Source organism: Bombus bifarius, unplaced genomic scaffold, assembly GCF_011952205.1.
Source record: "Bombus bifarius isolate JDL3187 unplaced genomic scaffold, Bbif_JDL3187 scf7180000008062, whole genome shotgun sequence".
NCBI classification, from domain to species: Eukaryota; Metazoa; Arthropoda; class Insecta; order Hymenoptera; family Apidae; genus Bombus; species Bombus bifarius.
In genome coordinates, this window is record NW_022884426.1 from 501,805 (window position 1) to 525,101 (window position 23,297).

Sequence of the window (23,297 nt, forward strand, 5' to 3'; positions counted from 1 at the left end):
CGCGCAAACTCGATCGAAAGTAGAAACGTGTACCACGAGGTAAATCGTTCAGTACTAATTTGTAATCCAAAAGTGTTAAGCACCAATTTCATTTCTTCGATTTCCAGTCAAAAGAATTCAGGGTCTATATCGTTACAGGCTAACAGAGTAACCTCTGTTTTTTCTCCTCTTCTTCCTTCTCTTCATCCTCTTTCTCCTCCTTCTGGTCCTCCTTCTGGTCCTCCTTCTCGTCCTTGTAATTTCAAGAAAGACTTAATCGTTGATGAAATAGACTGTCTTTTCACTAGCCAATAGAAAAATATCGTTACGCGACTTTTTCGTACCGTTCCTGGTACAGTTCGAAACATCTTTATCATAATATAAAGAATGCCATTCACGAGCCCGCACGATATCTTTATGCGTCGCTTTTCACGCGATTACGTCCAATTGTATGCTTTGTTAATTATATAACGTCATGGATCGATTCGAATCGCGAAATACAGTTTTATTTTCGTCCAAAATAATGCTCCTTTGATAAGAAGACCGTTAATAAAAAGAGAAGGAGAAGTATATTAAAGTAAAATAGTATAAGAAAATAGCGTCCCTTTGGTAAAAAGGACTCGCTTACGAAAGAAAGGAAGAAAGAGAATTGGAAGAAGAAAAGAAAAATGCAAATGTTTGTTTTCATCCAAAGTAATATCTCTTTGGTAACAGAAACTCGAACGAAAAAGAGAGAATAATGGGATAAAAGAAAGGAAACTGCACTTTTATTTTCATCCGAATTAGTATCCTTAGTTTCATCGCGAAACGAATTCCAGCAAAAAGGGAAAAATACGGGTGAAAGGGGAAAAAGAATGTTAAGAAAAAATGACGACAAAAAATCGGTTTTATCCAGTGAATCGAATATCAATGGCACCAGAATATTACGTGAGCGAAGTTAAAAACTTTCCAAGCTGGAACGCTGACAACGAAAGGACAGCAAAAGAAAATATTACGCGAGGCATGGAGAGGAGAAGAAGGGAGAGAGAGAGACAGACAGAGAGATGGGTTGGTACTGTGAACGGTACGGAAGAGATAGATAGATTGATTGGACGAGGAGTTCGAAATGGGGAGATCCGTAGAATGCACTACTGCAAAATTGCTAAATTCCACGAAATGCTTTTTATTTTGTGGGTTCGTCTGTTTAAAAACATATACGAATGTATGGGATCGAGATAACGCGTATCGGGCATTACGCACGTGACCATACTTTGATGAAGCAGAGGTCAAGGGTTGAATTGCCTCAGATTTATAAGTTAACTCGGTCGCATGGGACTAGTTAGTCGGTGTTGCATACTCAATACCAGTTGGAACATAGCCGCATAGACAGATGTCGGCTAAAACGCTCGTAAGTATTAACAGGAGACGATGAATCGAGTAGTAACGATGATCGTTAGCTTCTTCGATCGAATTTGCCTCGATGATCGATCGTCTTGATCTTTAATCGTCGCCACGGTAATCGAACGCAATTTTCCATTTCTCTTTCTCCGGGACGTCTCCTTTTTCACTTCCGTGTCGTTCGTTGCGGTACAAAATTTTTCGGTTGTCGATGTACGGTGTACGGTGTGCAACGGAAGATAAACCCTACGAAAAAAAAAAAGACGACGTCGATGAACACGAATCACGATCGACTTTCACGAAATTTGGAGGCAAACGTGCTTCTCCTTTGCTCTAAATTTGAATTACGAATCCTCCTTTCAAAGGAGTCCTCCGACATCGATCGGAACGTAGGCAACGACCTCGGTGTTTACTGTTTTCGAAATCACAGGACAAATAGAGGGAAGCGAGGAAAAAGCAAAAAATATTAAGTGTGATTGATATGTGACGACAGGCACAGCCGCAAAGGCAAACCATCCTGGATCCTTCGGACAAGTATCGACCAGAGACTGTTTACGCGGGAAAACTGGAGAGCGAGTTCAGGGATTTCTCCGAGGATCCGACCGACCCGGTGAAGGAGCGGGTTCGACAAACCTACGAAAAGATGCACGCTAATCAAACCGTCGAGTTTGTAAAGTGTGAGTAATACATAGTAATGTACATGCATGTACGTGCACTGACGTAAGTATCAGGACACCTATTCGTTACGTACAATGGAAAATTCTATGCAGTTTTACTTTATCTTATTTTGTTCAGCGTTTTAGACTATAAAGTACACGCGATACGAATGAAATAATGGATTTATAATAAAATAAATGTAGTAGCTAATTCAATTACTAAGCAAAAGATACTTGTACATTAACGGATGTCCTAATATTTATAATCGGTATCGTAAGTGCGCCTAAGTTTTGCTTTCGTGTCGCGTGTTTCCCGATCAAGTTTTCAATTGCGAGCTATTCCGAAACAAGTAGCGAATAGATAACGAACGAGTAATTTCGAACAACGGGAACGAAAAGAAGGGAATAATCATCCGGTGAATCGTATTCGTAATCTTACGACTCTTACATTTCAGCTCGCATGAAAGAATGGCTGCGATTCGACAAGGCCAAGATGACTATAAAGGAATCGTTGATCAAGTTGAACGACTTGGTGGACGAGAGCGATCCGGACACCAGTTTGCCAAATATCGTTCACGCTTTCCAAACTGCAGAATCTATCAGAAAGGAACATCCTGACATGGATTGGTACCATTTGACCGGGTTGATTCACGACTTGGGCAAGGTAACGTATCTTGGAGCTTCTGTAGATTAGAAACTATCCTAAAAAATGGCAAGGAATTAGTTATTTCGTACTTGAGACCGTATTCTTTAAATAAAATACTTCTCTCTTAAGTAAATGCTAAATTCCTTTGATTTAGATAATGGCGTTTTACGGGGAACCGCAATGGGCAGTCGTGGGTGACACGTTTCCCGTGGGATGCGCTTGGGCCGATTCTATCGTCTACAGGGCAACTAGCTTCGAAGATAATCCGGACGGTAGAGACGCTCGATACAAGTAAGTATCGAAGAGAACTGGTTCACTCCTCGGAGAAAGATCGTGGTAAAACATTTTTCACGTTTCGCTTCAGCACGAAATACGGCATGTACAAACCAAAGTGCGGCATCGACAAGTTACTGATGTCCTGGGGTCACGACGAATACTTGTATCGCGTCCTGGTGCACAACAATACCAAACTACCGAAGCAGGCTTTGGCTATGATTCGTTATCATTCGTTTTATCCATGGCACGCGGGTGGCGACTACATGCACTTTTGCACCAACGAAGATATGGAGATGCTGAAGTGGATCAACGACTTTAAGCGAGTATCCATATTCAATCACCGCGTTTTGTCTTCTTTCTTCAAAAAGACTGAAACTAATGAAAAAAGGAAACAAAAAACAAAAGAAATAAGAAGGAAAAAATGGTAGAATATAATATACGCGGAATGTTAATATCAGTTTCTCGAATAATTTAGTGTCTTTGATAAATACGTATCAGGCAACCGTCGATTTTATCGTCTTCCAAAATATATATAAAAAGAAGAAAGATGAATGATACGCTCTGACTAACCGTTTGACTATTGCGTTTCAGTAAATACGATCTGTACACGAAGAGCGGCGAAGTCCCGGACATCGAGAAATTGTGGCCCTATTACGAGAAACTGATCGACAAGTACATCCCAGGTGTATTAGAATGGTGAAAATGGAAATCTTAGATTTTTGCGCCGTGCGTGTTACGCATGGACAAACGATTAGTCCGCGACCGATTACCGGCTATCGTTTACCTGCTTCCAACCATCGGGCATCGTGCTGTCGACGAGCTTTCCTATCTGCGATAACGATAGTACAATGGATCGGACGATACTGTACTTATCCCTTAGTCGCTAGCTTGATACGCAATCCGCTTCTCTTTTGTCCGTTCCCGACGAAACTCGATTGGAAGAAAGCGCGATGAAAGAGAAGTAGTCGATGCCGAGTCGAGTCGAAGAGAACGGGATCGGTTAAGCAAAGCGGTGGAAGAACGGAGAAAATTGTAGCGTGCAGGAGCGAATGAATAACGGGGAATAACGATGAGCGACGTGTTCGCGTTTCGTTCCTTTTCATCGATTATACGACTCCGTGACTTTCAAGCTTCGAATTTCGAAGAAAGTTCGCGGTATAATCGATAGGATCAGGGATCGGCGCGAAAGTAGGACTAATGTTGATCGAATAGAAAATCCAGCGATCGTGAGTTCCGAGAAAAGAGCTGACTAAGACAGGGAAAAAGAGGGAGAAGTTGGGACAAGCTGGAAATTGTCGTATCGACCGGAACAGTCATAAAATTCTTGCGTTTACTACGCTTTTCTTTTCTTCCTTTCGTTTTTGTTTCCTCTTGCTCGATTTCTAGCACGCGCCCTCGTTTTACCCTTAGCTCTCGCCGCTTATATGTTTAGCCATTTCTTTGCTTCGATTCGCTCGATCGAGTACCGCTCTTTACCATTTCGTATTCCAAAGGAACGAAGAGTCGTCAGCGCGAGACTCGGTGGTCGATATAATATAATAATTTATGCGTTCTTTGCGACTAGTCTTTGTTTAATATTCGTCGAATAAAGAATTCTCGTTATGCAATCGCAAAATCTCTCTTTGTTTTACGATCTTGGCAGATACTACTATTAGCGATGACGAATCAACCCTCTATGCTCGATGCACTATGGTCCGTTTACGTCAGCGCCTAATACTCTTATCGTCGTAAACTTTCGCATAATCTTAAACACACAATTCCCATTGAAGTTTTAAACATTACGTTATCGATTTCTAAGTAGAACGTTCGAGAAACGGGTTGAAGAAATTCCAGAGCGAATGACGATACTTTGCAAAGCAAAGATTTCGAGTCGAGGGAGAATTCCTTGGTGCACCCCGTGCTGCGATGCACCGTATCCTTGGTGCGCGAAAGATAGTATGGGAAGCTCTAGAAACCACGGGTATGCGTGGTAATCGAAAACGCATCGACTTTCGAGAAGACCCATCGTGCACCATCAAACGATGGTATTCGCTTAACCCGCCCGTCGCGTTCTCTCGTTCCCACGTGGTGCGATTAGCCTTCGCTAACTTGCTGCGCTTTTCAAACGTTCACGTGTTTCCCGTTACTGAACGTCAGATTCAAACGATTCGATTCGAAGATTCGGTGAAAGACTGGACCAGGAGAAGAGGGAGAGAAAGGGAGGGAGAAAGAGAGAGAGAGAGAAAGAGCCGGTTAAAACGAGAGAGATCGTTAAAACGGATTCCTACGTCTTTTACACGCTACGATGACATAGCGGCAAAGAATTTGGTTGAGAAAAATCCGGAAGTACGGTTTCGAAGGTTATTCGCGGGACATTCGCTCGTTTGGTCTTGGGAACGGTTGGTGTCTCGAGCCGCGTCGTCTCTCAAGTTCGTTGGACGCGAACGGGAAACACCAGTATGGGGCTTCTTTATTTTTAACGCGCGATTCATCGGCGCTCTCGTGTCGGCTGAGGATATCCGAGCGGAGGCGGCAACGTTCGTGTTGGTATCGGTGCCAATGCCAATGCCATTGTCGATTCTGATGTCAATACCGATACCGATGACGTGAACACCGACGATAATCACGACAGTGATCAAGTACGATACCATCTGGAAGGATTTGTCAGTGACGAAGAATGAACGATATTCCAGGCGATTCGTAACGAATAGCGCGTAACGGTGCCGAGAATCGGCGTTATATAGTTGAGGATTTTCCATCGGCAGAGATTCCTCGAAAATAGCGCGAATCCTTCGTAACTCGCAACGACGCGCGTTACGGCGATGGTGCGCGTAGGTTGCCCGTTGTCGAAGGAACTCTGCTCGCGAAATTGGCTTAGTCATCGACGTATTACGGGATATTACGGGGTATTAGCGGGAACAGCCGCAACGACCGGCAACGACCACGACTTTCTAGGCGGACGTGCACGAGGGGCGTGCAGGAAGGACTGGCCGTCCCCGGTATTCGTGAATCATGCTCTACCTTGCAAGTCCGCCGGTCGCCGTTTCCAAGAACAAACAACGCGACGCGATGTGACGCGAGGTAAACCGAAGAGGTAGGAGCATTTAGCGAGGCGCAACGAGGCAAGGCGAGGTAAGACTAAGCAAGCGTACCGCGCCATGCGAGGTAGAACGAAGCGAAACACGAAGCGACGTGACGGAGCGAGGCGCGGCATCGTGCGACGCGGTGCGGTATGTCGCGTTAAACAGGACAAACTAAATACCATTCTCGTACAAACTATATATGTAGTTACGTGTCGTCCTTTCTCTTCCTCTCCCTTTCTTTATGCAGTGTCTCGTGAAAGTATCTCAACTTATCGTATATCGTGCGTTTTGTATGAAATATTTGAAAATTTCATTAGCGCCGTAGCGACATCCGACTATCAACGATAGCGTTGATAAAGTCGAGGATGGTCCAATAGGAGTTTGGATAAGTGTGCGTACATTCGCGAGTAATTTTATCTGTTTCTCTGTTTCTTTTTCATTCGGCCGCGGAAACTTTCTCTCGCGTTGGATCGTCGATTTGGATGGACGGAGGGCTGAAACGTTGTTCCGACGAGCAACGAGATCCCTCGGATGACGCGTCGACTGCCACGAAAATGCGACGCAGTCGTTGCGTCGCGGTCACGCGAACTTTTCATTCCACGAAAAAACGTGCGAGCCCGGGGGACACGAACGCGCAACTCTAGCGCGAATTCATTTCACCGATCAATCGATTCCCCGAAATCGAGCAGCGTTTAACTCTCCGAAGGGTAGTCTGCCGTACTTTTGAGGTCGCGTGCGTAACCGGTTAGCAGTTGCGTCAATGTTGCGAATCGCAGTTCCGTCTGCAAACCGTTCCCTGCATCGAGATACGTATTTCGTTGATTGGATGGCTTGAAAAAAGGATATCAACCGTTTCGCGACCGAATATCTCGCGTCACAAAAACGAACAGGCACTCGTCGTTTCAAGGCGACTTTTGACCTCGCGAGCGATTATTCCAATCTCTTGGCTGACCGTCTCTCGATTTCCTCGTTGACGTTGTCCTATTTAACGGTCCTTCCGGTGATAAAGAAGCACGGACTAGGCGCCGCCTTTGCTTCCGTCACACGGACGCATTTATCGCGTAAAACTTTGATGGTTACCGATAAGAACCGCCACTCGACAGGAATTCCTGTACACTTCGTATAATCCTGTTCGTCCTAATTTCACGCAATTTTCAGAATCTCCATTCTGGCGACTACGTAATACCGCACAGCGTTGATATATTGGCGCGTAACATCGAAACGAGACTCCATGTAAGATACGATCGACGATGTCTGGAAATAAAGTACCTCCGTATCTCTGTTACTTTTAAACTGTTCTACCCTTTACTCACGCAGTATACCAATTTTTCATGAAACAAAGATTCGCAACGAATATTTTCCGATTTGTATACCTATGCTTGTTCGGATTAGTTTCGAATATGATCGACGTGATCGTTACGGTCGCGTCTCTTTACAGCGCAAACGATACTTTAAAACGTTTCACGTGACCCATACGCAACATATATACATGAAAGATTTCAACGATAAGAATCGGGAAACTTTGGTGAACCACCGCGTGCCTCATTTTGTCAGATTCCATGGAGGAAAGATCGTTGCTTGGAAACGATAGACGACGAACACGAGACAATGTGGTCAACGGGGGCTACGACGACAGCAAGGATAGCAGCAGCAGCAGCAGCGGTGGTTACGACGTCGAACTGGACGCCAAGAGATTGGAAGCGCGATCAGCCGGCCGGCGCGCCGGCGGGGAGTAGTAAACGGGATATATACGCGAGTGCGTGTTGCCGAGTACGGTATTCGGCAGTCGACGCGCGACGTCCGAACGGAGCGGGTCGTATTTTCTCGTCCCGTTCCGTCTCAACCTGGCCGTGTCCAATAAGAAGTTCCTCGTGTCATTCGATATTAAATATCTCCGACGAGTCAACGAAGAAGAGGGAGACAGGGAGCAAAGGGCGCCTAGAATCATTGAAAATCAGTCGACAATCGTAAATGTTCGACCGGCCTGTGTTTTAAGATGACCGCCTCGGCACTGTCTCCTTTACCTTCCTCTCGCTTTCTTCGATCCTTCTCCGCGTTCGGTTCTATTCCGTCCACGTCAACGTCGTCGTCGTCGTTGTCATCGTCGTCGTCGTCGTGGTCGTTGTCGCAGTCACCGTTACCGTCGCGTAGGAAGAAGAAACCAAACGAGCGGACGATCCATCGTGGTCGGCATTGTTTGGCATTACGCGTTAAGAGGAGCGGATGAATCGTCGCGTGGCAGAGCAACAGTGGAAGAAAGTGAAAGAATCGAATACGGTTCGAATAGCGGTCGGACACTGTCGTAGGATTTGGAAATCTCGCAGACCTTTGCGTACTCGTTTCCAAGTCGATCGCCAAACGCCGTCTTCTCCGATTCGTTGAGATTCGCGCGAGTCTCGGCTGACATGTTGGTCGACGCGTTTAATGGTTGACAAAAGAGTAAAAGTTAAAGGTAAGAAAAGCGACGCAAAGAAGATAATAACAGTAGAGACGAGAAAGATCGAAGGAAAGAAGGAGAGGAAAGAAGGCGAAAGAAGAGAAGCGTAGGAAATTAGATATAGAATCGGTGCACGATAGCGACGAGGTGCTTCCCAGGGAGGAGGTACCCCGGTGGATCGTGCTTAAACTCGTGGATCAGGAGCCGGCTATGGGAAAGCTGGCAACGGCTGGTCGACTCGTGACCCGTGACAACGAGCGGCAAGAGGCATCGGTGTGGTTGCTCGAGCGAAGCGGCGCCAGTTCCGGCCGCGCTCTCGTCGCGGTCCCTATCGGCGGGGTCGCAGTCTGTGGCGTGATCGTCCCGCAAGTTGAATCGGAAGCACCGATCGAGGTGACCGGCCGAAACGCGTTTACCGGCACTGCGTCCAGTTGCTTGGAGAACGGTGCTCGAAAGAGGAAGAAGGATCGCCGAACGATAGCCCTGGTTGGAATTTGTCGGACCAGACACCAGGCGCTGATCGACGATCCAGACTCTCGATACTTGGTCGAGACGGCAACCGGCGGCGACGACGGTGCCGGAAGAGATGACGCGGTGGTTCGCCTCGGAGATTCGTCGTTCGAGTCTTCTCTAGGTCGGAAATCCGGATGGTGGTTCGACGACATCGTCGAGCAGAATACAAAGGAGAAGAGAAGAGACATCGTTCGGGAATATCGTCCGAGAATTTCCAACGAATGGCGACAAGTGGCGCGTAAAGAATCGTTAAATCGGCGAACGATCGTCGAGGGAAGGAGGTGCGAACGATGTCGTCGACGTCGGTGGCTGAACGGAAGCAACGAATCTTCTCGTCTGTTTGGAATAGCGACGACGATCGTGGCGGTTGTGGTGGCAGTAGCGGCGGCGGCGCTTTGCGTGCCGGCCGCGTCGGCCGTGCCGATGCTGCCGCGGGAGAGTCCGCTCTCTCGAACCGGTCCTCGACACGACCTCGACCGCTCGACCGGTCTCGAGGACGTCTACGAGGACGCTTTCCGAGAAGAGGATCGACCGACGACGAGCACCGTTCTCGACGAGACTGAGCTGGATATTATCAGAAGGAGCATCGCGCGAGGTCTTGGCCTCAAGAGGATACCCGACCCTTCCAAGGTGAGTAGTCTTTTGCTTCTCTCTCTTCCCTTTTTCCTCCCTTTCTCAGTTCGCTTTTGCTTCTCTCGTCTCTCGTTCTGTTCCACTCGATATCGATGCGGATACGGAAACGGCCACAGATATGCATATTCATGTCGATGTTTCACGTGACAACGTCACACGTCCGTTGGAACACGTTAGTTGCGTGATCCATCTGGAGTTTTGCCGATTAGGCAATGGATTGTTGGTCTGTAAAAAATTCAGACAGCAATACGTAATGTCAAGGAGAAAGTTGCTTGAACGAAGAAAATTGTTACTATTATTATTGTTGTTGTTATTATTATGAGATTCTATTTATTTAACAGGCGAGACAAGCAAGAAGAGCTCGCGTTTCCTTTTATATATTTTATACCAATCTTTTATACGCTAATGGAAATTTATTCCCGTCTATGGAATGAGTAATAACAATAATAATAATAATAATAAATAGCACGAGAAAAATGGGAAAAGCAGTTGGAAAGTGAAAAGAAAAAGTGAAGGGAAGCCGGAACTCTAGGTGGAAATAGAAGAACGCTGGACGTAGAGAAGGCAGAGAGTAGCGATGGTGGCGGTGGCGGTAATGGCGGCAGTCGAGTTTCGCAGAGGGTAACGAACAATGAACGAAAAGGAAGAAAGGACTAAAAAGATAGAGAGGGTACAGAGAAGGGGAACAGATGGCGAGAGAAGGGAATGCAAGAGAAAGGAAAGAAAGGGAACGGAAGGGAATCGAATCGAAAGGAGCAACTCGACGGCGAAAGGGTATTATGTGTATACCGTAGAAATCGCGGGAACGACATGGTGCAAGCGGCAAGTAGTACGTAAACAACGGCGAGTCGAAGACGAGGAACGTGGGTGGTCTGCGTTGCCCCACTTTCGCTACGTATGCACGAGCACGTGCGCATTCCTGCTGGTATGCAGAACCGGCTGTCCACGTGCGTACGACGACAACGCCGCCGCTGCCATGCTCTCTTCTTTTCTACTCTATTCAACTCTTCTTCTCCCCTCGTTCCTCTTCGCTTTTTTTCATCTGGTCCCTGGCTTTCTGCTACTAATGAAGATGCAGCACGTTGCCTATGATGAAACTGCCGGACCTGCCGGGGTCGTTGGACTATCGATACAGGATCGAGACAGGTTACATCGCATCGAATCAACTAATTCCTGTCGCAAAAGCAAGCGACGTCTCATTTGGATCAATCGAGTTATACGCGAATTCGAATGAAGCAATTCGACCAATAAAAATAAGTATAAGTTCGGATATAAAAACTCGATGGCCGCGGGATGATTTAGTTGGCGACGGATCGAGATCGATGGAGGGTTAGCACGAGATGCAGAGCGATTTTAGACGTACGCGTTTCCATCTAAATTCGGAGCGTTACGTGAACGTTGGCATCGATCGTTCGGAAATTCCCAAGCGATCCGAGACGATCGGTGAAATCGGAGGAACTTGGACTGGCGATTTCGGTAGGAAAGTGGAAGGAAGGTAGGAACGGCGATTTAGTCGATGACGATGATCGAAAGAGGTCTCGTTCCGGATCTTGAAAAGGACAAGAGCGGGAGAAGAGGTGGCGGGAGCGACATCGCAAAAGAACACCTGTTGTCGCAGCCTTTATAGCCGGTAGGTTCGCCGTTATGCGCGCACGCGATAACGAACGTCGATTCTTGGCCGTCCTCGAAACTCGAGGACATCCTCGACAAGTGTGAGAGAGAGTACGCGTGTCTCGAACGCAAGCACCTACATATATACATACATGTAGGTATGTAGCTCTAATGCCAAAGGGAAGATAGAACCAGTTATCTTTCTGGTTTTCTAGTTTTCAGGTCTTCTGGTTGCGTGCGCGCGCAGACATACATTCTTCTTTTACCTCGTTCGATGATCCGCCGCACTTAACGCGTACCCACCCGTCCATCGTTCACATTTATATCCAGCTTCGTTGGTTTTTAACGAGACGAAAGAGTCGATCCGAGACGAGAAGAGACGACGATGGGACGACGATGGGACGACGGGACGACGAGACAAGAACCGGCGACGTCGAGAACATACAATATGTCCAATTAACTTTCTTTCGCATTCGTCGCAATCGATTTGCAAGCACTTCGTCGTAGTGATCAGAGATAGTTTCAACACGATTGTAAGCAAACGACGTCGCAGATTGCATATTGCGCTGTCCGTTGATCGCTTCTGTAATGTTGCAAATATACTATAACATTGTATTAGACTTTTCCTTCGGCTCTAGTAACGCGAATTTCTATTTTATACTCGTGCGATTTCTATGTACACTTTATACTTTTTGTACACCGACGACAGGTAATTCGGTATACGAAGGAAACGTTAATTCCGTTTGCAAACGAAAGTAACGAGTTACGAAGCAGAAAAGTGGCGATCGTCTAAATTTATCCAATCGAATCGGATGATTCGCGATTCGCAACGATCATTCTGCTCGATGAACAATGAAATCGAGCGAACTTAACGATCTCGGAAGATGAAAATCGCAAATAGATATCTGTCTGCTTAACTTTCCGCGACTTTCACCGCGTTAGACCATCTCGACCTCGAGGAAAGAATGATACAGCGAGATTCATGGTCGTTATGGTTGATACTGGAGAGAAAGCTATGGGAGAAGAGCGTGATGGCATTGGCTCGCGATCGAACGTGTTACAAACGCGCGCCCGACATCGAACGAAATCGAGTTCGATGAGAAACGTTCGAATCTGAAACACGATGACGCGCATTCCCGCCGCGTGTTTCGTCGAGCCCTCGAGCCTCGAGGCAGAGGGGCGAGGGTTACGCGAAGAATGCGGCCTGACTCGTCCGTCGATACACCTAGACGCGATGTGCGTTGCTTGCGAAAGATCTTTCTTCGAGACGTAGGCGTGGGAGGCAAACGAGCGTACGTGGTTGCGCGAACGTTTCTTCAAGGTCGTCCGCATTCGCTACAACGTCACCTATGCCCTCGTTGCGCGTTTACATACACTTGTTTCCAGATTTCTTTCCCCAAATACGTTATATCTCGCGAACGGATCGTGCAGTCGTTCGGTCGTCGCACCGACCACGCGATTACACCCATTCGCCAATGTTGAAGTTACGTCGACGATTCTATTTTCAAAGTGAATCGCTAAAACCAAGAATGACGAAGTTGCGTCGGATACTTCATTTTCTCGGAAACGAATTCCGATTTTCAGTCGTCCTAACTCTATTTGTACTACGAATTTAGGCCCACGGCGTACAGAAGATAAGTTCGATCCACTGTCTACGTCGTTCAAAGAACCTTAAGATTCATAATTCGTGCAATATCTTACAACGAATCTGGTCCATACCGTTTCTCATACAGTTTGCATAGGCCTATCTTATTTCCTTAGCCACGGTGTATTTTTCCAAGAAAATAATACAAGACTATCGATGAAAGTGATACGCGACGTGGTTGCGTTTAGATTCTGTTCCTTTTGAATTCCGGCGCACGGTCAACGCTCGTTGGAGCAACATGTACATACCATACATACGTACGTACTATGTATCGGGATCTTTCTACAATTTCGTTCGTGTTCGAAGTTCGCGCAGTCATACCATGTCTACATCTTCTTACCCCTCCTCGCACATCCTCTCTTTACCCCATTCCCTCTCCTCTCCTCTCCTCTTTTCCTTACATTCTCCTACCTCTTTGCAAGTAGAAACATCTTCGAGTTTCGTGATAGCCATTGAGCAAGCGTGCGCCAGTCGAGTCCAACTACAAACCAAGACGAAAGACCAACGAACGCGACATCGATGACCGACACTGACCGACCTTTCGAACCAGTCAAGCGGTTGCACACGAGTCAACTCGCTTGGGGTCGGCAAACGACGTCTCGGTTTCAATCCGCAACGAGCGAAAACGCGTGTCTCAATCGATTTACGATTCGCCACACGAGTCCTTCTGACGGACTAACGATCTTGTGTCGTACATTCCGGTTGACGAGGGTTATCTTTCCCTCGAAGTATGCAACTTCGAAACCTTGGCGAATACTTGACGCACGAATGACGCGACGGACCACCGTCTCGACAAACCGGAACTCGCTCGAATCCACTAACTAGCCGACTTTAAAGAAAACAGCCAGTTAAACGAGTCCATACTTACTCGACGTATTGCGGAGGCGTCCGTGTGTCTCCGTTTCACACGGCTCACGGCTCTGATAGCTCGCTGAGTCATCCTTAACGACACGATCCTTCAGTACTCGTGTCCTCCTTCCTTTCAACCTCACGATCTGTGAAATTCATTTCATTTATTAAACGTCTTTTCACTTATTAATCGTTGCGTTGCGTTATGTTGGTCGGCTCGTGCGTTATCTCGCGTACCGCGGCTAGCTAGAACCGCGCGAACTGGCTAATTTTACCGGAAACGTCTAGCGTGTCTGGACTTTCTCACCATGGAAATTATATACCAACACGAGTGACGGCGAGGGTAAAGTGGCGAGGGACGTGTTTCGAGTGGATCTCGAAAATTGCAACGATGCTCGAGAACGACAAAGGGATTTGAAGAATAGGAAAAAAAGTACAAAGGGGGACCGGCGAGCAACGGGGAAAGAAGGCGAATGACGAGTGGCGAGGAAAGAGAGAGGCAAAGCGAAGAAAGGTTGTTGAGCCGCGACGTTGGGAAGATGGCAGACACTATATCAGTGCCTCGCCCGCAAACTAATTATCCCGCTTGAAGATCGATTTCAGTGAAACGTAAAAGCGTACGATTCGGTGAATTTTTCCATAGGTCACCGGAATTTTGCTTTACGTGTCCAACAGAGATTCTATCGCGTTTTTCACGCAATCCCTCCGATATTCAACGACTTTATTTCCCTTACCAAATTGATTAATGGAAGTACGCTGTCCACAACTCCTTAAACTAATTATGTAACTCTTGCGTGTTAGTAAGACCGTTGAGATCCTCATAATCATTTCTCCCCATATCCTTATTTTCCAATAAAACGATATTGTATCAAGTTCTACGTTCTATTTTCATAGCTTCATTTTTGTAGAATTTCCATTCCACATAACCTGACTTTCGCTACGCTTGCTCATCTTCTTATGCATTTTACGCTAATTTCTTGTATGCTAATAAAATTTTATCCTGTCTGTGAAATAAATAAAACCACCATACCTACCACTGTGCGTTCGTTAGCTGGTCAATAAGTCATCCTTACATATTTCCTTTTTTTTCAGGCAAACGTCAGTCAAGCCGAATACGAAAGAGCACACAGAGAGTACCTGATGAGAATGCAGTCGCCATTCGACGAGCGAACTTTTGAAAGCAAGAAGTTGCTACATGTGTTTCCCGCTACAGGTAACCAACGATAATTGATGACGATTGATCGATAGTGTATTGGGACATTCTTCTTCGTTCTCGAATCACTGATAATTTAGTATCGGTTGAACAGAACCGGCGATCTTTGGAAACGCGAAATATCTTACGATCTTTCTGAAAAAATATACATACCCACGCTATAATTACTACTTGTGTAAACATCGAGCATCCTAGTTTCCGCCAGTTCGGCAACGTCGACGAGATTTTACCAGGCGTATCTGGAATCGATGCGTATCGAACCAACCGCGATTATCGATCTTTCGCATTAACCTATAAACTGAGAAAGACAAGTCAATTTCTTATTTTGATTGTTAATATCATGATAATTTTTCTTATTTACGCATCTTCTGTTTTTTTTACATGTCGTTTCACGTTTGTTTAAAATAAATTAAAAGAACGTAAATTTCATCGTAATTGCGAATAAATAACGTATCATCTGCTTTTCCCTAAATATTTAACTATTTCACTTTCTTCGTCCTTTTTATTCTGTTACCTCTTTAAGATTCGCTATTTTGTTAAATTTCTTATAGCTTGTTTATTTTACAACTACATTGTTGTTTAGATCCTGTAGTGATCAAAATAAACGAACATCTGTCGGTACTAAGTTTAGAGGATAGAGCGAATAACGCAACAATTTCCAATTACATCATTTTAAATAGTTTATCCAATGTTTTCTATGCTACTAATCATTCTCATAGTAAAACAAACCTATTTTCTGATTCATTGATATTGATCTTTTTTATATTGATGTTATTTGCGATCTTCCTAATGATTAATTATAAATTTCAGTAACTACGTATTTACCGTTTCAGTTTATCGTAGAAATTCAAAGTGCAAAGCATGACTGACGTTACTTATGGAATGACAAGATATAAAGCGAATGAGTTTACAAATAAAACGCTTCGTTTCGCTTAACGTAATTCCACTTCGGTTTATCTCGATTCGATCAGATTCCATCAACTCGTATCTTCGGTCTATTTTCTCCTTTTCCGTTTTCGCGTTATTCCGCTTGAGAGGCCTCGCCAGAAGCATCTGCGTTATTATGAAAGAGAAATTCCGATCGCCACGGAATGCCGAGTAACGAGTTTCCGAATGCAATAAGAACGAATCGTCGAGAAAGATCAATTTGTCGACGACTCTCGCGCGTGACTCTCGACAATCGATTGCAGATCGCCGGTAATTTATACCAAACCGACCCTTACTGTTTTTCGTCACGAACCCAGACTCTAGTATCTAGACGAATGGAGCCGTACCGATTCTACGAAAACTAAGCCAAAAATATCGTAAAATACTATTTATAAAAGATATACCCACAGACTAAAATATTTTAGATAGCAGTGTGGTGCAAGGTAAGCTATAATTGGTGCGAGTCAAATATTCAGAGAAACCGTTGAATTTCCATTCAGTGACGGAAACACACAGGCTTGCTCGATTACTTACACTGAAATACTTAACTAAAATATCAAAATATCACCAATTCCTGAATTTCACTTCGTTTCGAGTTACTTCACAGTTAGAATTTTCATGATTGATTTCTGTTATTGATATATATTTACTACGATAATCGTGGCCAGATCATTTCTTTAGCAATAAATCGACTCAAAAATCTTTTTCAAACATTCCAAGAAAAATAGAAACATTACCGAATATATCTCGAATCGTTTGTTATACATATACATAATATGGACTGTTTCGAGACATCGAGTCGAGATAACGTTCGAGTCGAACCGTTGCGCGTTGTATATCGTTGCCGACATACGACGCATACCCAGATAACTTTCTCAATCTGTTTTGTCGTATTTTTACGATTATTCCTGACAGATTTATTTCCTAGGATCCGTAACGCGAGCTTCGTATTACACGATGTTTTACGACTGCTACCGAACGAGCCGATCTAAGTGACGCGACGCTAATCCGTCGGTGTTGTGTTACAAGAATGCCACCGTGTTTTCTCTTACCAAACCCAACATCTATTTTCCAATTGGAGAGATCGAATATAGATCGAATATATCGAAATAATCTAACGAATAAGTTGCATCGTAACTATAGGTATCAATTTTCTTCTATGAGATCGTTGCGTGCTTTAATATGAAGGTGACTGCGTACAATCAATAATATTCTCAATATTGTTTAGCACTTATCCACGAAAATTTAAATGTGTAAATGCGATATAACACAACTTAGAGCTTATTATATATTGATAAGAATTAAATATTGATAATAATATTGAATCATCCCATAAGTAACGCGGTTTTTCTGAAAGTTAAGTTCAAAACAAAAGACAAGTTGTTACTATCGGACTTCTATAAAATTGCAAAAGAAAATGTAATATATCGTGAACGATATTGATCGTGTACGGGCCACATTACGCGGAAAGAGATCGAAGATTCGATACGCCCGCGAAGCGAAGAAAAAGCGAACAAGGACTCGTGCGTACGTGTACCAACGAATTACCCCGGAATTTAATAATTCCACTAATTAACCGATGAAAATGGAACGGACGAGAGTTGCCGTTCTCGTGATCTCTAGCCGGATACGAGTGAACGTGTCCATTCTCATAGATCATAGGCGGTTCTAACGATATTTTCGCGTCCATTGTCAAATCTCTTAACGTGCGTGAGGTTAAGTCGATTGTCGCGACGGGAAAAATGAGAAGGTGAAAGATAAAAGACAAGTAGTTGAGAATGCAGAGATCGTGGATTCCATTTAGCGTCGACATACCAACAGGCGAGAGAACGAGGAGGGAATGTAGCGATAGAAGATCGAAGACAATTCAAGGTTTTCACTTACGTAACGTTACGCGTTACGCGTATCAATTGTTCATGTTTATTCGTTCGTGATTGTTACAGCGTATCCTGGAAACGAATCGAGTCGACTGGATGGAACGAGCGAAAAGGAAAAACCCTATCGTCACTGGTTGTTCTTTCCCGTGGAAATTCCTCAGGAGGATCTGGATCAAACGTCGGTGGATCACGCGACGCTGCGACTGCTGCTTCACGGGCCGACGACAGATTACTACACCGAACGTTCCGAGCTGGAGGTGTTGTTCTATCTTCGAATTTCGTCATTTCGTCGCTCGAGAAAGTTAATCGGTCGTAGAAAAATTCAGCTGCAGGACTCCCGAAATCCGAGATGGCTCGAACTCGACGTGACTCAGGCCGCTTCCTCGTGGATCGAGACGCCGCTCGAGAACCTAGGAGTCGAACTGGAATTTATGATAGACAGCGAACCGGTGACACGTACCTTTTCCTTGCCGGTTCTTAACGTGTTCACCACGACGTATTCGGGCAGTGCCAGAGTAAAACGTTCTTCACCCAAAGATGTGATGTCTCTGCACAAAGGTCGTAGGACAAAGTGCAAAGGCGAGAGTAAAAAGTGTTGCAGACACGAGCTTACCGTCATGTTTAAAGACCTGAAAGGTTTCGAATTTATCGTTTACCCGAAAACCTTCGACGCTGGATACTGTAAAGGGCGATGCCCGCCTAGATACAATCCAGCTCATCATCACGCCCTTCTGCAAAGTCTGCTGTGGAAGGAAGATAGAAAAAAAGTGCCTAAACCATGCTGCGCGCCGAGTAAGCTCGACGAGTTGATGATCGTTTATTTCGACGAGAACGATGCTACTCAGTTGAAAAACTCGTACTGGAAGAACATTCAAGTACTCGAATGCGCTTGTTCCTAAAAATACTTTGTCCTTTCTTCCCGAATGGACGAACCGGCTAAATGACCGACTGAGCAACAGAGCTAACTAAGGTCATGTTTATAGTGGATACTTATTCGAACGAACTTGAGTTCTAACGAATGAAACATCTGAAGACTGCAATGCATATAAATATACTCATAAAAATCTATATACATATTTGATTAGGCGGATGTATCTTCGTCAGAATGTCAGTTTGTTCGAATACCCATCCACTGTAACCACAGTCTAATTCAATCAACTAATTAGTATATGTACATGTGAACGAACAGCGAACGAGCGAACGAACAAACGAGTGAATGGGAGCGAACGATAGAATATATATGTACACGTTCGATCGAAACGACACGATGATACGGACCAGTAAATGCTGCGATTAAAAACGTTGGTTACAGAATGACGAAAGGACAAGGGTTTTCATAGTCGCAGACGACTCACCAAAGAATCGTCCGAATACTGTTCGGTTGTGTCACTTTTTCGTCGTTACTCGCGACATACCGAAAACACTTGCTGTTAACGTATCACGCGAAACTTTCCTTTTCCGCTTGACCCCTTGTCCGCTTGGCATGTACATTTGCGAACGTTTCGATCGATGAAAGTTATTCCGTAAAACGAATGACGAAAGATTTAATCGTATCGCTGATAAACGTTCGATTCGGTTCGACTCGAGACATCATCGAAAGTCCAGGCTCTCGATCCAGGCTTTCGCATTGACTGTGATACTAAAAGATATCTGGCGTTTCTGCTTGTAGTAATCGTATTTCACACTTTCATCCTCTTTTGCCTTATTTCCTCTTCTCTATCTTATTTTCTCGACTACTTTCTATATTCTCTCCTCCTCTTTCTTTCCTTCTTCTCTTTGTTTTTCTATTTTGATATTGAAGAACCATTAAGTGTATAGAGTTATTCACAACGAGAAGAAAGAAATACCGCGACAGCAATGTTTCGATTATTTGATTAGTGTCACTCTTAAATGAAGTCTTAATCGGAACAATTTAATTGCTTATAATTTATTGTTCGATCAAATATCGAACGATGAAAACTGTTACATCTTTTTACATGCTAAAATATTATCGAACGAATCTTTGAAAGATTGTGCATTTTTTTTTTACCAATGAAATTATGTTAATGTTGTACAGAGGATTTGATCGAAACTTGGTAGCATAACCGAAGTTTGTGCACGGCGGAAATCTCGCGTATGCTCCTGCAACTATATATATGTATAACATTTATGGACTATCACCCAGAAGACTCTCCTGTTTCGCCTTCGTTGTAAATGTACAAACGCATAATCGAAATTATAATGGTCCCGCTGCACCTCGATCAAAAGTTTAAATGCGTTCTCATGTCGTGACGCGAACATGTATCGTTCGCTGAGTCAATTTCGATCACGCACCATAATCGTAACCTCGCGTTACATGTATTTGTCTAATCGACTACTATCGATGATGTAAAATAAAATTTTATTCCTTATTTATAACCAAATAACCCATAACTGATCCTGATTGAACAAAATGTTTCATTCAACAGCCGGCATAAAGAGTTACTCGATTTTCTAACGCAACAATGATATGAAGCGACAGTATGCGTTGCACAACATGACACATTCGATATAGGTTACACAGGAAGGAATACGAATCTACGAATAAGGCAAACTTTTCAATACCGTAGCATGTAAAAGGTTATCACCGTACGACAGCAATAAACTTTCGCTGAATGCGATGTTTCTTACCCTACGTACGAAGCCAAAGGTCGCTTTACTGGCACTAAATTATGCAATCTAAGACAATTCATTCACATTGTTGCGTTATCTTTCAACGAGTTTAACTAACCTTTTACGGATACTATCGTAATTACAAAGCAACGTCGATTTATTCACGCAATACATGTGAAATGAATCATTCGATGAATCGATTCAATGAAAATTTGACAAAGATTTTCGAAAATAACAATTTCGAAATACCACTATCTCCTGTCTGTTTTTCCAACACCTCGTTTTCCCGAAAACAAATGTTTTGGCATTTTCGTGCCGATGAATCGATCTGCTTCTCCTTTCAATCCCTTCTTCGCGATCTTTTTCTTCAAAGCTTTATGCGCAATGTTCTTTAATTTAGTCTTCATCGTCGAATCCTTTACACCCATTTCGTCGCGAGCAGGTTTTGAACTACTTCGAGCTCTTGACTGAGACTCGGATTGCAATCGCATACGTTTCCTAGCTGGTTGCGATAGAGACCTTGCACGTCCTCTAGTCTTGGTAAAGTGCGCCTGTTGGAATTTAAATAAATAATCATATACGCGAATCTTATACACATTTCGTTCCGTTACATATCGTTATTCTTAGTATTTATTTTGATTATATTTCGATGCGTTACTCACATTTTCTGTGTCTTCCATATCGATGCCCAAGTCTTCCATTTGTTCTTTCAATTTCGATACCGATCTGTCTCGAAGTTTCGCCGCTGCTGTGCGCGGCATTACAGGCTTTGTAGAAGCCTTCAGTATTCGGGCTTCGTCTTTCATAATAGCCTTCTTTTCTCGAATTTGCTTAGCTATTTGTACAATTTCTTGCATCGTCTCGGACAACTCGGCCACTTTATAATCGTACATTCCCGCCTCTTCGCGAAGCTGCTCCTCTTTTTCCAGCTCATTTAATTTCTACCGTAAAGGATAAAAATAAAGTTCTATCCAAGCAAAATGTCATACGCGTGTTTAAAACGAATAAATATGTACAAACATCAAATATTTCTGGATCGATGTAATCAGCGATATTGTGTCCTTCCCAAATCTCTGGAATAACATCATATTTTTGATCGCCCTCGATGTCATAATTCTTCTTCAAATCAAGTACATAATCGTCTCCCATTTCTTCCTCTATTTCTCGCTCTAATTTTCGTTTTACCTTTAATCCTTCCTTTCTCTTTCTTAAAACGCTCTCAGGAATACAAGGAGCGCGAACTTTATCATCTCTCGGCACAGGTTGTGCAACGTGTAAACGATTAAGCAGTCCCTCTACCTGCAGTCATAAACGTTCAAGAACTTGAACCAATGTTTTAACGGCTTTTACATTACTACAAAGCAACACAAAAGAGGTGTTTAAAAAGTATTTAACTTACCTTTTTTGTTCTTATCTTCTGATCAACACGGAAAGCTAACAAACGTTCACACGCTTGTATTTTCACGTCCATTACACCAAAATCAGTAATTGTACTCATTTCCAACACTGGGATATCTTTATCCTCCAACGACTTTAAAAGAACTCGTTTTTCGGGCGGAAGTTCATCCAGACGCAAAATATCCACTTTATTTGCCACAACTGTCAAAGGTTTGTTAGCAAACAGAGGTTTAATCGATTCAAATAATTTCACCTAGAAGATAAAACTGTTGAATCACACTTGAATAGAATGTATACTTTGGTTAGCTATGAAGCCAATACTTTACCTGCTGGTCTAAACTATGACCACATTGTTCCGATATATCGCAAAAGTAAAGTACAGCTGCTCGTAAATGCGCGAGTGCAGTTATTGCCTGCATTTCTATTACGTTCCTTTCTTCGAGTGGATGATCTAGAATTCCAGGTGTATCAACGACTTGCCATCTTAAATATTTATAATCCATATGACCAACGTATAATGACTTTGTTGTAAATGCATATGGTTGGACTTCAACATCAGCGCGAGTTATCTAAATAGAACAATTAGCACAGTTCATAATGTTCCCTGTGCATAATATGCATACATAATCTGTTAGTAGTTATTAAGATTAAATTACCTTGTTAATGAAACTGCTTTTACCAACATTTGGGAAACCACATATTATTATAGTGCGTGTATAAGGATCTATACTAGGTAATCGGGCTAAATGCTGACGAACTTGCTCCAAATATGCCAGATTTGCTGCTTGCCTTTTCATAATTGTTGCCATACGACCTAAAGCAGCTTTTTTCAATTGTTTACATCGGTATAGAGAGTCTCCATATTTCATCAAACGGGCATAATCCTTGGCTACACTATTTTGACAATATATGTGAACTTCATTGAAAAACGGTGGTAATTGAAAAAATACTATTTCAATATACTTACTTATCGATTAAATGTCTCGCTATATTTATTTGACCAAGAGCTAATTTGTAATGATCTTTGTCATAAAGGACGTTCATTAAATCAGCATAAAATGGATGAACATCATCTAGCTTAGGAAATTCCTGTATAATTTGCGATAATCTGTCATGAAAGTTTTGTTGCGTAAATCTCACTTTACGCAAATAAAATGCACGTATTCTTGCAATTTTATAATTTTTGTGTATAACGGTTGGAGTTTTGCGTTGAGTTTTTGATAAAATTATATCAATAAAGTCCTAGACAAAAGTAAATATTTATTAAATGAAATTTGAACTACAATTGAATTAATTACCAAATAGAAAATTAAAAACAAAGTTGCTAACCTTTGCGGTGGGTACAACCGCGATTTTCTTGAAATTGTATAACGCCATTATTGTGTTGTTCTCTCAACTTATCGTTTTATAAAAATCTTATACTTGAAAAGTTTGTAAAAACTGTTTAATGACCAAGTTTAAGTGTAAAATAAGTAAAAAATTCACAAAGCGTATACAACCACGTGTACATACCGAAATTTTACATCATTCATCATATGAAGACAACTTTAGTTGCGATATCGGCACT

At 43.4% G+C, this 23,297-nt stretch overlaps 4 protein-coding genes across 6 annotated transcripts; 2 read left to right on the forward strand and 2 right to left on the reverse strand.

Moving 5' to 3' along the window:
* The first annotated feature begins 1,220 nt into the window (after positions 1 to 1,220).
* Positions 1,221 to 4,549, forward strand: LOC117208356 (inositol oxygenase). The gene is made up of 6 exons (XM_033449504.1): positions 1,221 to 1,366; positions 1,850 to 2,033; positions 2,468 to 2,676; positions 2,813 to 2,949; positions 3,023 to 3,253; positions 3,526 to 4,549. The coding sequence occupies exons 1-6, from the start codon at positions 1,349 to 1,351 to the stop codon at positions 3,632 to 3,634; spliced, it is 888 nt and encodes a 295-aa protein (XP_033305395.1). The 5' UTR covers positions 1,221 to 1,348; the 3' UTR covers positions 3,635 to 4,549.
* LOC117208359 lies at positions 2,589 to 15,191 on the reverse strand. 3 transcript variants are annotated; one of them, XR_004487676.1, is made up of 4 exons: positions 15,051 to 15,191; positions 14,719 to 14,821; positions 13,704 to 13,830; positions 2,589 to 2,714 (listed from the first exon to the last, which is right to left on the reverse strand). XR_004487676.1 is itself a non-coding variant. In XM_033449507.1 (3 exons), the coding sequence occupies exons 1-3, from the start codon at positions 15,078 to 15,080 to the stop codon at positions 11,511 to 11,513; spliced, it is 420 nt and encodes a 139-aa protein (XP_033305398.1). In that variant the 5' UTR covers positions 15,081 to 15,191; the 3' UTR covers positions 10,053 to 11,510. The 3 variants fall into 3 exon arrangements, 1 of the variants encoding a protein (XP_033305398.1); XR_004487675.1 differs by lacking the exon at positions 2,589 to 2,714 and adding an exon at positions 10,053 to 11,773; XM_033449507.1 differs by lacking the exons at positions 2,589 to 2,714; positions 14,719 to 14,821 and adding an exon at positions 10,053 to 11,773.
* On the forward strand, positions 7,485 to 20,091 carry LOC117208354 (bone morphogenetic protein 2-B). Its single transcript, XM_033449502.1, has 3 exons — positions 7,485 to 9,576; positions 14,777 to 14,897; positions 17,768 to 20,091. The coding sequence occupies exons 1-3, from the start codon at positions 8,644 to 8,646 to the stop codon at positions 18,598 to 18,600; spliced, it is 1,887 nt and encodes a 628-aa protein (XP_033305393.1). The 5' UTR covers positions 7,485 to 8,643; the 3' UTR covers positions 18,601 to 20,091.
* On the reverse strand, positions 19,613 to 23,270 carry LOC117208353 (nucleolar GTP-binding protein 1). The gene is made up of 8 exons (XM_033449501.1): positions 23,060 to 23,270; positions 22,698 to 22,972; positions 22,387 to 22,624; positions 22,057 to 22,299; positions 21,732 to 21,983; positions 21,353 to 21,631; positions 20,995 to 21,273; positions 19,613 to 20,883 (listed from the first exon to the last, which is right to left on the reverse strand). Exons 1-8 carry the CDS (start codon positions 23,105 to 23,107, stop codon positions 20,584 to 20,586), a joined length of 1,914 nt encoding a protein of 637 aa, XP_033305392.1. The 5' UTR covers positions 23,108 to 23,270; the 3' UTR covers positions 19,613 to 20,583.
* Between the last annotated feature and the right edge of the window lie 27 nt (positions 23,271 to 23,297).